Source organism: Gymnodraco acuticeps, unplaced genomic scaffold (assembly GCF_902827175.1).
Source record: "Gymnodraco acuticeps unplaced genomic scaffold, fGymAcu1.1, whole genome shotgun sequence".
NCBI lineage: Eukaryota > Metazoa > Chordata > Actinopteri > Perciformes > Bathydraconidae > Gymnodraco > Gymnodraco acuticeps.
Window position 1 is genome coordinate 1038366 of NW_022990673.1, and position 15164 is coordinate 1053529.

General features: G+C 40.2%; 1 protein-coding gene across 1 annotated transcript; it reads right to left on the reverse strand.

Moving 5' to 3' along the window:
* Positions 1-4661: 4661 nt before the first annotated feature.
* Positions 4662-14097, reverse strand: prdx6 (peroxiredoxin 6). Its single transcript, XM_034230062.1, has 5 exons — positions 13901-14097; positions 7678-7834; positions 5996-6139; positions 5392-5538; positions 4662-4897 (listed from the first exon to the last, which is right to left on the reverse strand). Exons 1-5 carry the CDS (start codon positions 13990-13992, stop codon positions 4772-4774), a joined length of 666 nt encoding a protein of 221 aa, XP_034085953.1. The 5' UTR covers positions 13993-14097; the 3' UTR covers positions 4662-4771.
* Between the last annotated feature and the right edge of the window lie 1067 nt (positions 14098-15164).

The following is a 15164-nucleotide window of genomic DNA, read 5'->3' on the forward strand; positions in this document are numbered from 1 at the left end:
TGTGAACAGCCATTTGCCTTGTCGCCGTGATGAAGCTCTTGGCGCTCTACTGGGGTTGTTTTAATGCCCAGACACCCTTAGCCATTACTCAGGTGATATGCCAGGGGCGGGTGATCAATGTGTCTCTAATAGAGAGATCGGGGGGAGCAAAAAGCAAGAGAAAGACAGCGATATTGATAGAGAAAGATAAAGATAAGCACAGAGAGTGATTGCACTTTTACCTTCTCATCCATCAGCCTGTTCCTGGAGCACTAACTGGCCCTAACCTGCTCTGCAGTAATAGCCTGTCTAGATGCTGTATTTACGAGATGCCATCCAAACAATGGCGTTTATCTAGGCACTCGGATCATACACTTTCATCACTTTTATCATTATGTCCTCGCCTCTGTGTGCAGGTAGGTGTGTGTGTGTGTGTGTGTGTGTGTGTGTGTGTGTGTGTGTGTGTGTGTGTGTGTGTGTGTGTGTGTGTGTGTGTGTGTGTGTTGAAAGGCTTGTTGACCCATGCTTTAACAGAAGTGAGGGAAGCTCCGGGCTGGGTGTCGAATGCGAGGCGGTTAATGCACCTTAAAGTTCAGCCAAATCCTGAGGTCAGCACGCATGTCTCTGTTTTTTTTCGGCCTGACCTTCAATATCTTCACCTGTCTTACTGCCCACGCTAGTCGTACTTGGTGAGCTGGTACACATAAATGCCAACAGGTTTGCCGGAGTTTTAGATTGTAACCACTTGGAATCATTAAGAGAATTAAACAGGAACAGGAGTGTGGAAGAAACAAAGAGAAGAGCTTCAGTGTTTTGTCTGTGCACTGCATGGGAAAGGGAAGCTGAAGAAGCAACAACTTTGATAAGAAGAGTGGAATGGGGGAGGTACAATAGGTGGGTGTGTGTGTGGGTTGTGGTGTGTGGTGTGTGTGTGTGTGTGTGTGTGTGTGTGTGTGTGTGTGTGTGTGTGTGTGTGTGTGTGGGAGATGTGGAGAGTGGTGAGAGTGCCAGGCGATGTAGGAGGGAGAGAAAGAGAGAGCACGTCTGGAAAGCATCAAGCCATAGCTCTGCATATGTGCGAGTACATGTGTGTGTTTTGTTGCTCCTCTGGTCTCTGGCTTGTTAACCCGCAGGTCACGGGCAGCTTCATTGCCTGGCAAACAGCATGGGAATAATGACCTCTTCCATAGCAAACACATGCTCATGAATAAACACACGTAGCCTATAGAAACAACATATATACCGAGTGTGAGTTCACAGCGCTTTTATGTTGCTCGCTCTCTACGTCAAAGGTCTGCAACACCTTTGCAGGAACAGTTTGACTGTGGGGATTTGCTTATTTGATTTCTGTCATCTTTTGACAGCTGTTCCCCCGGTTTCCAGTCCTTATGCTAAGCTAAACTAACCAGATGCACGCTGTAGAGGTAGTGTACAAACATAAGTGGTATTAATCTTGTTAGATAGATACGAAAAAAGCTAATTTCCCCCAAAAACATATTCCTTAAAGTCACTGAATCTTTGCACATTTACAACACTCCAGGAGCTACAAGCATTGAGCTTGTTTTGCTGGTCGGGATCCTCTTCTGGTTATCACTTCCCAGGAAAACTGCTATGGAAACTGAGGAAAACATTTTCTTCTCTGAGATAAGACAATTTTGGTTAGAGGCTATCCCTTTCAGAGCACTTCTTATGTCTTTGATCAGCAGTGTGTGCGTGTAAAGTGTATGTGCGTGTGTGTTATAGAGAGCGGCAGAAAGAAAGAGGGGCCAGCAGCTGGTGTGTTGTGTTTTGCCCTGTGAGACTTGGCCCAGGCCGGTGTTGTATTACATGTACTAGTGTTGCCGAGGTGAGATGGGGTGAGTTGGCTCGATAGCCGAGAAGCAAGGGGTGGCAGATGAACAGAATTAAGGGAGGGGGGAGTGGGGTTGGTACTGGGCACTAAAGCCAGAGTCTGACACCCAAAGCGCTTCTCATGCTCTGGCACAGGCTATTGTAGTGTGGAATTTGAGAAATGCATTTGATCAGTACGGTGTGGCTGTTATTTGGGACGACTCCTGAGGACAAAACAGGCACCAGAGGGAAAAGGAGGAGGAGAGGAGGTGGAGGGTGACCTGATGAATACTTTCATCACCAGCATCCAGCGTTTGTGTGAAGAAGAATGTAGTTTCAGAAACAGAAACAATGATTCAAAACACAATATAGCACTTTCTTTATAGGGGGATTTCTGTTAAGTGAGCAACTGATTAAAAACAAAAAAGAAGAATAACATTCCTCTTTGCATTGTGTGGATGACGGGAGTGAAAAGGAGGAGGTCCAAAGATATTTTATCTGGCTCTGCACACTCTCTGCCTCCCTCCTCACTCAAAGGGAATCCCATCTTTTCTCTTTGACCTCAGCATTCCTCAGACTCAGAGTGAATACAAGGCCAGAGCGTGCGTGTGTGCGTTTGTGTATGTGCATGTGTGTGTGCATGTGAGTGTGTGTATTAGATCAGTGTTCACCTTCAAACAACTTGGAGTAATTAATACTGTCCTCAGCCATGCAGTTTTTAGGGTTGAATAACAAAAGAGAAACCTACACCTCAGTCCTGGCTTCAGTGTCTCATCTACAGTTCAGGCCGACCTGTCGAGGTGCTTACTGCGACACAGAGATTTGAAGTGAAGCTTTATAGTTTTATATTCACTCTGCTGAATTAAAATAAAGATCGCTTATTCACAAAATGCCTCATTGACGTTATGCAATCTCTGTTATTGCTCGTATTGTTTTGCAATCAATCCCAATGTGTATTTATGCAAGCTGATAAAAGAACTTCAGTCATTTATGTTCAGCGGTGGACCGAGTATGCAGTCAGGTACTTAAAAAGTGGCAATGCAAGATAGAAAGACATTTCGATTACAAGTTTTGCATTCATATTTTCCACTTAAAGAAGGTTTTTCTCAGCATAATATATTGATATTATCAAAAGTAAAAAATACGTGTCCTGTTATATTATATATGGTATTATGACACTGGCTCCCCATCCTCCAGAGAATTCAGTACAAGATCCTCCTGATGACATACAAAGCCCTCCATAACCTGGCCCCATCCTACCTGACTGACCTCCTCCACAGACACACTCCCACTCGCTCCCTCCGCTCTGCTGCTGCCAACCTCCTGTCCCTCCCCACCCGGACCAACCTCAAGTCCTGGGGCGACAGAGCCTTCTCCGTTGCTGCACCCACCCTCTGGAACTCACTACCCCAATCCATCAGAGATTCTTCCTCCCTCACAGCATTCAAAACATCACTCAAAACCCACCTGTTCAACACTGCATTCAACCACTGACCACCCCCCTCCCCCCCTATTTTCTGTTTTGTTTATCTCTTTTTGTATTTCTTTGTTATCTATTTTTTAATTTTATTTGTTTTCTCTTGTCTTTATTTTTCTTAACTCTCTGTCAAAGCATCTTTGAGTTTCCTGAAAAGCGCTATAAAAGTCCCATGGATTATTATTATTATTATTATTTAAATACCGACAACAATGTGTATTTGTCTCAGCAAAGGGGTCAGGCCCCTCCAAAGAGTACCAAGATCATCTGAGGGACAGGAATATGATTAATGGGAGACGAAAAAACTAAATAATGCATCACACATGTGTGTTCATACGTCTGACTTTTATGTATTCTTTTTCAATTAATAGATATTATTTGTTTCAGGCCTCAAACTGTTATTCAAATTAAATGATGTGAGAATTTTAGAGGGGAAATGTAAATAGAGAATCTTAATGTGTAAAATAACCAGTAACTTCAGCTAAAATGTAGTGGAGAATAAAGGACATTTCCCCATTAAAATTAAGTGGAGTAGCTTTATAAAGCACCGTAAACTCAGTATATATACACACATTATACTTTATAATAAAATAAAGTACCTTAAAAAGTAGGTTATTTACGTAAATGTACTTGTGCATCTTATCATAAATGGTTAAAGTGTAAACATCACTTGAGAGAATACTGAAAATATGGCAATGGGAATCTAAATGTATACTAGAAGTAAAAGTACCCTTAAATTGTACTTGAAAATGGTAACTGAGTAAATGCACTAATGTAGTTATTTACCATACTTTGCATCCTCTTTAGTTGTGCAGCTGGGGAGTTTCATTTGGAGAATGGCATTTAAAAAGCCTTAGCGTGAAGCATAGAAGAACCAAAACAATCAATTTAAATGACTAATTCATTGCACATTAAGACATTTAGACAGCTAGGGCATTAGCCTGTACTGCTGAGTTGGCAAAAATGATTTTTTAAAAAGTAGAGTGAAAGGGGAGAACGCTTTGTAAACCTCACTGTGTACTTTGAGAAACATTGCTGAAAGAAGATCAACTTGATGTGGCCAATCCTCTTTCATTTACGGAAATGTAAATAAACTAGTACTTTTATGACATGTGGTACCACTCCCCATCTCTGTGTTGTTGAGAACAGATTGTTGCTTTCAACCTAATTGCTGTCTGTGGGTACCATCAGTGAGTCAATCAGTGTGCATATACTGCCCCCTATTGGTATAAAATGGTACTGCAGCAAAAGCAGGAAGGTGATATTTCGAGTTAAGGTTGTAGAAGGACACCTAGTGGCAGTCATTTATGGCAGAGAAAATGTTACCAAACTGCCCCCTCGTGTGGTGTGAAAAGACTCAAAGATTCAGAGAACATATGTGAAAAGTGTGTTTATTGATTGGTCAGTTTTATGTGTTATCATCCAATGATTTCCATTTATCAAAGAGTAGTAATCTATACAAAGATTTTCGTCCCTAGTGTTTCTTTAGGGCTGGGTGTAGCGCAAGTAATTCTTCCCAGAAGGCACCTCTTTAGTGGTCACGCCGTTTGGGAAAAGAGCAGCAGCTTCAGCATCAGAGAGTGAAGGAATGACCATGACTTTGTCACCAAGCTGAAAGAGAAAGGAAGAGTTTTTGAAGAGGAAGGTCTAGTTTTGATAACAGTCCTACAGGAGGTCTTCACAGCAGCCTCATATTGCTCCTGTGTAATGTGGCTTTTGGTTATTTTCTTCAGTGTTCCCAGTTAAAATAAGGGCACATATACAGTGCAGTTATACTGTGTTTGGAAGAAAAGCTTGATTTGATATAACAATTATCTCTTGCTCCTACACTTGTAGTTTTGCACTTAAGGGCTGGTCAATTCATTTAATGTATGCTAAACAAACATTTTGAAGATTGTTTTCTGGAGGCTTGAACTGTTGTGTTGAAGGCTTTGACTGATTGTTAGGTCTATACTGTATTTAACCACAACCAATTTATTGAAGATAGCATATGTGACATACATATGACACTCTCAAGACTGTACGCCAAGTATAAAGCTTAAACAAGGAGACTGTTAGCTTTTTTCTTAGCCCAAGCTCGTGAATCACACATTTTAGCCATTTACCTTCCAGTCGACAGGTGTGGCAACCTTCTTCTGTGCCGTGAGCTGCAGAGAGTCGATAGCTCGGAGCAACTCATCAAAGTTCCTTCCTGTGGTGGCGGGGTAGAGGATGGACAGCTTCATCTTCTTGTCAGGGCCAATCACGAAGACCTGAAGTGGGTTAAAAATGCTGGAGGGTCAATGTTACAGACAGAAAATGCTTCCTTTTAAATTAGGTGACAAAAACAAATCCTATAAATAAAAAAAAATGCACTATATTTTTTTCTGATTATATTTCCTTCACTCAATTTACAAGTACAGAAACAGTTATTGTGATAGCGATTTGTATTCCATATGAGGATTTCTAAACCCAAGCTGTTAAGATGCAAACACTGTGTGACTCATAGTCAATCAACAGCCTGTTTTGCACAAAGCCATCATTTAGCTCTGATGCTTCACCATCCAAAAATAGGTTTGTCCGCTGCAATAAAATTAGACAAGAGACCAAAACCTTTTACAGAACAAAAAAGTTGGATCAGGACAGGATTCTGCATCTTTTGGCAATTTTTTTGTATGTAATAAAAACACATGTCCAGAACTGATTCAAGATGGAGGACAGGTTTCTTACGCAGCGAGCAGTCAGGGGCAGCCCATCGCTGTCTCTCTCATCGGGGTCCAGCATGCCCAGCTCGATGGACAGCGCTCTGTTGTGGTCAGCGATGATGGGGAATGGCAGAGTTTTTGCAGTTGAACTGCTGACTGCCATCACATCCTGAAGACACAGAAACACAGTCAGGCTAAATCTAATCTAATCTAAATCATGATATTATGATCCTACGTGGATATTCTCACAATCCTGGCCATCAGTGCAGCAAAGGTTTGATAAGTGACCAGAGAACGTTAATCTTTAACTCAGGGGTTGACATTGGGATATTTTTTTTTTTTTTAAATCCTCTGGAGCAGAGAGAGGAGCTGTGGATTATTGTTATTGATCATCATCAGTGTTTTAGGGTCAAAAACACTAAACTCACAACTTAAAATGAAAGCGTTTAGTTTATTTAATAAAAGAGCACATGTTCAATGTGAAAATTGACAGTAGATATAGATTAGTTGCAATTTGGTTATTTAAAAAAATTATTTTTATTTTTTTAAACAGCTTGAATTTCAGGGGGGGCCCGGGGCTCCGTTGGCGGGGCACAGCGCCCCTCCAAGACAATGGTAGGGGAAACACTGTGGGTATGTAATTTATTTCAGAAACACTTTTTGTTATATTCCATGGAATGCTCTTAACATCCCGATAGCAATGAATATCTTAAATGCTTTGACAATAAATACATTTTAAAAAAATGTCATCTGTGGAAGCCGTAGCGCTGTAAAAAGCACGACCAATCATTTGAGCCGGCCCGGCTAAAATAACTGGATGGCCTACCTGCCTGTCAGCCTTCCATCTCGTGCACAAACTTATCTTGTGCCCTCATTGGTCATGTGCGCGTTTGTGTGTGTTGGAGGAGGGGCTCTGTAAGGAAGTCTGAAGGAAGGGGCAGATTTTTTCCGGTTGTGTACTTTCAAATTCTAGCGCACTCGAGCTGGTTCCTCAAATTACCTACCCCACCTTTAATGTAACCTAGATAAAACGTTTTTCTTTGTATGTTTTAGCCACATGTACAGATTTCATTTAACTATTTAGGACTAGTGGTAAATGTTGTTCATTTATATATAAAAAGTAATGTTATTGCAGACCAATTGCAGACTCTATTTTAAGTTTATCTGTTTACTTAGAACCATACAACCAACGGAATGATCATTGAAGTTTATTTTGGAATTAACCTACTGTATGCAACCAATGCACTGCACACCTGGAGCACATGACCTTCACACTAACTACACTCAGCCTCAAACATTTTAGAGCTAAAATGCTTTGTAAATTATGTTTAAACACATCTAAAGAAAAATAAACCAAATTAGTTTTTTGTCAAAACTGTAAATTCAGAAAACAGAACAGCAAGCAGTGATTTATGACAAAACTCACCATTTACACACCTTGTTTTTAACAGTGTCATAAATCACTGCTTGCTCTCCTTGTAAGCCACATGCAAATGTCCTTATTGTACAATAAAGTATGTGATCGTTAACCTTTAGGGTTACTTGATCAACAGTAACCTAACCTGTTAAGTTATCCCTCTTACACACCACCTTATAGTTATATAAGGTATACAGTGTGTGTGTGTGTGTGTGTATGTGTGTGTGTGTGTGTGTGTGTGTGTGTGTGTGTGTGTGTGTGTGTGTGTGTGTGTGTGTGTCATCACCCACCTTGCTCCAGTTGTGGTGATCCTCAACACTGTCAATGGACAGAGCAATCATCTTCACACCTCGTTTCTTGAACTCATCGCTGACCTTAGCAGCACATGCGAGCTCAGTGGTGCAGACAGGAGTGAAGTCCTTTGGGTGGGAGAACAGGACACCCCATCTACAGAAGACATACAAATAAACCAATTAGATCTGTTTTCTACACATCTTTTTGGTTCAGAAATCTCAATGTCCAAAACTGTATTAGGAAAATAGCAAATAAGGACATTGACATTGTTACGCTGATGTTGTACAGATGTATCTGCCTCTCAATCAAAATGCCAACTCACTACAGCAGTTGAAGGACTGCTTAACAGAGATTAAATCCTGGCTGAGCCAAAACGTCCTCACCCTTAATGAGAGCAAGACCGAGGTCATCTTTTTTGGACCCCAACCAACGGCCCCCCCGGTTGATATTCTGGGCTCCCTCAATAAAAATATTCTCCCCTCTGTTATGAACCTTGGAGTGACCTTCAACAGCGCCTTTACATTTGATAAGCAGGTTAGCACTGTAGTCAAGACCTGCTTTCTCAAAATACGACTATTGGCTAAGACCAAGTCGTTTTTATCTTTTAAAGACCTAGAAAGGGTTATTAACGCCTTTGTTACCTCGAGACTGGATTACTGCAATGCGCTGTACGTGGGTATGGACCAGGCCTCAATTAGACGCCTCCAGCTAGTTCAGAATGCAGATGCACATCTTCTCACTGGCCATAAAAAGCGTGACCATATCACCCCAATTCTGGCTTCATTGCACTGGCTTCCAGTTCGGTTCAGAATAGATTTTAAACTCCTTTTATTTGTTTTTAAAGCCCTAAATGGGCTGGCTCCTGCCTATATAGCCGAACTCCTCCATCGCTACACCCCAGGCAGAGCCTTAAGGTCGGCTGATCAGCTGCTGCTGATAGTGCCTAAGACCAGGCTTAAAACCCGAGGGCATCGAGCTTTTGCAGCGGCTGGCCCTAGGCTCTGGAATACTTTGCCCCTCCATGTGAGGTCGGCCCAGACCCTGGGGGTTTTTAAATCAACACTTAAAACTCACTTTTTCTCTCTGGCTTTTGTTTAATTATTTATTCATTCATTTATTTAGTTATTTATTTATTCATTTATTCATTTAGTTCTTTATTTTAATATTTATAACATAACATAGGATTTCATAAAGTACTTTTAAAATAGTTTATACATTATTCGAATATAGAAATAGTAGATAGGATTACTTAAAATATAGTACCTTATATTTCATCTTTTTTCCCTTTAGACCCTTGCGGTTTATTCTTAAAAACCCTTACCCACCCCCCATTTTCCCTCTGCTGGTCTATGGCCTTGTAGAGGGTAACGGGGTAAAGAGTCGCTTAGATAAGCGGGGGAGTGCATCTGACGAAGAGATAGGTTGTTGTGCTCCCTATCTCTGTTTCTTATCCTTTATCTAATAGAACTGCTCGGGTCTTGATAGATTGAGTGGGGAAGTTCATGAGATCTTTCTAGAGGGTTATCAAGAATAACTTTTATCCAATGACCTTTTCCCTCTCTGTCTGTATATTCTCTTGTTCCGATTAACCCAGCCAAATCTTTTTTCTTGTTTTGTATCTATATCTACGCCGGGATCCGGAGTCAAGGCTGATCCTCTTGCTGTAGTCCTGTGTCTTGGATCCTCTATCCTGAGTTCTGGATTAAGTCGTGGACTTCGGGTCGTGGCTGAACCTGTCTCTGCGGTCCTGCCTTGGGTCTCGTCATGCTGCTTCCCTGATGGCTTCCACAGGATTGTAGCTGACATCCTTGTGGATTCATCTTCTTATTACAGACACATGCATTTCCTAACATTCGGTCTATATGCTGTAAAATGTATTATCTCTTCGATTTACACACGGCATCTATTGCACGTCTGTCCGTCCTGGGTGAGGGATCCCTCCTCTGTTGCTCTCCCTGAGGTTTCTCCCATTTTTTCCCCTTAAACTGTGGGTTTTCTCTGGAAGTTTTTCCTTGTACGATGTGAGGGTCTAAGGATAGAGGGTGTCGTTTTTCTCATACTGATATTCTGAAAAATCTGTGCTGTTGTATTTGCTGTAAAATGTCTCTACTGTAGGCTATTTTTATTATATGTACAGCACTTTGGCTCGACCAAAAATCGTTTATAAATGTGCTATATAAATAAAACTTGATTTGATATGATTTGACATCCAATCTCCCCCTCTGTCCGGCAGTGGCTCAGTCAGTAGGGGCTTGGACTGGGAGCTGTAGGGTCACCGGTTCAAGTCCCCGACCAGACCTAAAATATGGAGTATGGACTGCTACTTGGAGAGGTCCAGTTCACCTCCTGCCCTGCCGTGGCGCCCTTGAGCAAGGCACCGGACACCCCCCTTCCCCCCTCACTCCCATTCCTCCCCGGGCGCTGTACTGCCCACTGCTCCTAGTACTAGACTCCTGGTACTAGGATGGGTTAAATGCAGAGAACACATTTCACTGTGTGTGCATGTATGACCATAAAGAGGGTTTCATCCCTCCCAATTCTATTCTATCATAAGGCTCAGAGTTTATGTAACCACACTAAATTAAATAAACCAAAGGTCAAACCTGCACAGAGTTCAAACAGTATTTTGTTCAATATCTCTGAGCATTTTATACACATTACATAGACTATATATTCTGTCTTAGGCATGGACTGCCTATTAAGAACACTTACGGCTTGAATTTGAGAAGGGGCAAAAACAGTGATAGGACTAATAGCACAAGCTATAGTGGGATAGAGAGACAGAATAGGATGAAATTGGAGAAAAGACAGAACATTATGTCTTGGTACAGGACATTCTAGCCACAGATTGAATCCACAGGTGTAGGAGGATTTGGCAGATACAAGCTTGAAATATTCAATCCAGATGTTTTCTCAAGGGACATGTACTATAGCTTAACAGTAAAATAAACACCACTTGGAAAACTTTTTAAGGGATAAATTCACCATTGGCTTCATTGGCATGAGTTGTCTGCCTCACATGGTTAATGTGGACCTCCTTTTCAATGCATTGTATTGTGCTATCACATGTTGAGAAGCAACACAAAAGAGCTGCTCCTCACAGGCATGGTGGTCACATGATTTGGGGTGACCAGAAGACTTGAAAAGATCTGGCGAAGCAGAACAAACCATGGATAATGAATGTTTCTAAGAGGAATATGTTTAGAAGCTGATGATGTAAGCACTGGCAAGAAGTTAAACACCTAAACTAAATCAATAAACATGAGCTATACGTGCACACACAGATCGGCTCTTTTATTCCTCCTTTCTTATAGGATTTGAAAGTGTTTTTAAAAAGTGTATCCTTTATCCTTTGGAATTGTTTCAAAGGGTCAATTGGCTGAAAAAGGCTAAAAAAAACTCAACCAACCACTGCTGAAAAACACAATGGATCGTAAACTATGTCACATTTTCAACAGATGGTAGCCTCTCAGAGTTTAACATATAATCGCACTTAGTAAACAAGCAAGTTATTAGTTACTGTACCTTGGTGTTTTCCTTATATTGACAAGTGTGTAGTTGCAGCAGTGTTATTAAATTAGAGCAAAGTACACCATGGCAAATATACCCCTCTATTTGCACTGTGGTCGGGACGAGGAAATTACAGGGTAGAAATCTTGAATTTGTATCTTCAAATCAAAAGTAAATGAAAGATGCACCATCAAATTACTTAATTAAAGTATTGTGAAGAGCTTTTTTAATCAATTGTTTGCACAGTTCAACACACTACATTAGACTCGATACATCTTTCTATGTACAAATAATTCTCACTGCATTAAATTGTTGGAGCATTATGCCAGGCTGCGTGTTGGTATGGTTGTAACTGCATGCTATAGTATTTATTCCCCCGGGTTTTACAAAGCAGCCTACAGCTTAACAAGGGTGAGAACTAAAGGTTATGCAAGCTCTGAGGCACAGTTCCAAATTCACACAATACAGGCGTTGTCTGTTCTTTGCTTACGTGCAACTAATGAATTGGCCAGAGAAAATGAATGAGAACCACACATATGTCTGCTACTCTCTTTTGTACAAAGTTAGGACAGCTCCATGTTGCTTTCACCCATTTTTAACACAAAATAAATGGTGTGTGTTTCAGGTCAGTGTATGTTTTGGTCATTGATTTGATTTTCGTTTTCAAATTGAAAAACCAAAATTGAAATACAAGGCGTTTTTCTTTATCATGGTCAAAAATGGATTTACTAAACTTAAAAAACGGGATGATTTTCATTTTCTACTTCTCAAAACAAAACAAAAAATCACTAGAAAACAGAAACAAAAAAAAACCCCGTTTTTTCATATTCTGCTACCGGAAGTTGTCTTTCAAAATAAGAGCGCAGATGAGGACGGCCAATCCGTGTATCTACGGTCCATTTGTTTTCACAACGAAAACAGCCAAGACACATATTGAGCCCAGATAATGAATGTTATTGAGGGCTGGAAATATAATAGGCCTGTGTCTAAAATGGACAACATTGTTAGGAGATTTCAACTATACAGCGATTCTGCACTGCGGTCACTCAGCCGTCTCTCGAGTTTGTTATTATTTTTTCTGCCAATAGTTACTCGTGAATGAGATCGATCCTGTTGGACTCAGTAGCCTACTAGTGAAACTACTCCCACAACAAGTAGCCTACTATGAAGTAGGCCTACTTACTGTGTACTTTTTGAGTAATCCTCTGTCAATGTCCTGAGAACAAGAATACATGTTTCTCTGCTATTTTGAATCAGCGTTAAAACAACTTTCTTCATTGTTGGACAGAGTATTTTAAGAGGATGGTAGACATGATATCAGCAATACTTCCAGTCAGTAGTCCGGCAGCAGTATTTTTACCCCTTGGAAAGTCTTGCCCGCTATTTAAATTGACTTTGATTGAAGTTAATAACAATATTGATATTATATAGATATATGGATATAGCATATTTGATGCAGTCTTTCTGAATACTTTTAAAATAAAATACGGCAAATTAAGAATATTTGTAATAGTGCCTTATCCCTCTATGGAATGACTTTTTATTTTGGGAGGAAAAACAATGTTTCACCATGTGTTTTAGGAGCTTAGGGGTCAATGATATTATATCAATTATAAAATGTGACCCCCCCCCCACACCCCTCAACCAGGGGTTGGTTTGTTGCCTCAGGGCAACAATGATATAATACGAGGGTATTGAAACACCAAGGATTTCTACAATTCAGAAGAAATTAAAAAAACAACTCTATATGAATTCAAAAAGTGTGTGTGTGTGTGTGTGTGTGTGTGTGTGTGTGTGTGTGTGTGTGTGTGTGTGTGTGTGTGTGTGTGTGTGTGTGTGTGTGTGTGTGTGTGTGTGTGTGTGTGTGTGTGTGTGTACACACACACACACACACACACACAACTAACAGCTGTATAGTTGAAATCTCCTAACAATGTTGTCCATTTTAGACACAGGCCTATTATATTTCAAATTCCAGCCCTCAATAACATTCATTATCTGGGCTCAATATGTGTCTTGGCTGTTTTCGTTGTGAAAACAAATGGACCGTAGATACACGGATTGGCCGTCCTCATCTGCGCTCTTATTTTGAAAGACAACTTCCGGTAGCAGGATATGAAAAAACGGGGTTTTTTTTTGTTTCTGTTTTCTAGTGATTTTATTTCTTGTTTTGAGAAGTAAAAAATGAAAATCATCCCGTTTTTTAAGTTTAGTAAATCCATTTTTGACCATGATAAAGAAAAACGCCTTGTATTTCAATTTTGGTTTTTCAATTTGAAAACGAAAATCAAATATCCAGTCGTTTTTTGTTTTTGAATATCCATTTGTGAAAAGAAAATCCAATGACCAAAACATACACTGACCCCGTTTCATTACATTTCTGGTGTATTATGCTCCAATCCTCCAGTCATGCTTATGTAAGTAACCCCGTATGTGTCAGGTGTCGCATGGCAGTCACAGGGGGATCATCAGTAAAGTGATCTGTAGACTTTTGTGTCAGGCCCATAGGTCAGACCTTTATTTAAAAAAAATTCACTTTAGCTTTTAAATATCAATAAATATCCTGACTCAGATGTGCGTAAAGCTTCTCTGAAAACAGCCACACATATAACCAGCTCCCATGGCATTACATGGTGCAAACATAACTCAAAACACCGACTTAAACATTAGTTGCAGTGTAATGGCTGTACGGGGAGCATGCGCACTCACGAGCTGCCCAGGAAATCGTGGAACTTGATTCTGCCGATGGTGGTGTCGGCCTCAAAGTTTGGGAACACGTCTCCGAGCAGAAGTCCGGGCATGATAGTCTCTTCTTTGCAGCTCAAACACGGAAAAAAAGACGAGAGACAACGTGCCTGCGACTCATGAATGGACCCGATCCGGATAGGGGCGTGATCAACGGCTGATACGCAGATCCTCGACCAATCAGAGACAGAGACGTAATGATTCCTTTTTTTTGGAAAATGTTTCATATTTGAGTGTTGTATGTCTTTTGTTGTATGGACCAAGAGTCTCTTTAAATAAAGCTGATGATGATGATTAACATTTACAAACATCAATGAATAAAAAATACAGACAGATCCGATACAAAATAACTTTCATTAAGTAAGTAAGTAAGTAAGTAAGTAAGTACAACTTTATTTATATATCATCCTTCTCAACACGGATGTACAAAGTGCTTAGTACAGTACACAGGTCACAATTCAAAGTACAACTATAAAATGTGATGTAAATGTATTACATATATCATTATTTAATTGCATAGATAGATAATAGGTAGGATACAAATAAAATGAAAATAAATAAAGCATGTAACAACTCTGCTCTCTTCCATAGTTGCTCATCATATATTTGAGTATTCATATGTTCTGAGAAGAGACTACATGTTTTCTTTCAATTCATAATAGGGCATTGACATGATTGCACACAAGGTTTTTGTGGAGATTATTGTTCCTTTATTTGGATGTATGGATTCAAAACTTTGCCAGGAGTTTTGCCAATTTGAATGCCCTTTTTGTTAATAATACCAAATACATGATATTCTCTTGTGAGAGGAGCAAGAAGTGACTGTTGGATGAAAGTCACCTAGTAAAACTGATATTATTTTCTATTTAAGTATCACAACACTTTCAGTTATTGTAAAATGTGATGTATTTGTTTTTAGGGGAATTGTAGTTAGATCTCTACTTCATAATATCTGATCGTTGAATGATAGTTGAATGATCACATGACCCGGTTTCGAGAGCTTCATCATCTGTCACCGACTCCACAACATGCCCTCGCATGATGAATAGAAACAAATAATTGATGGAAAATGCAGCAATGTTCATGGAAACATTCAAAAGGTTAATTGTCTTACTAGATAGATAGAATCGGAGGGATGAAACCCTCTTTAATGGTCACACATACATGCACACAGCACACACAGTGACATTTGACCTCTGCATTTAACCCATCCTAGTAGTAGAAGCAG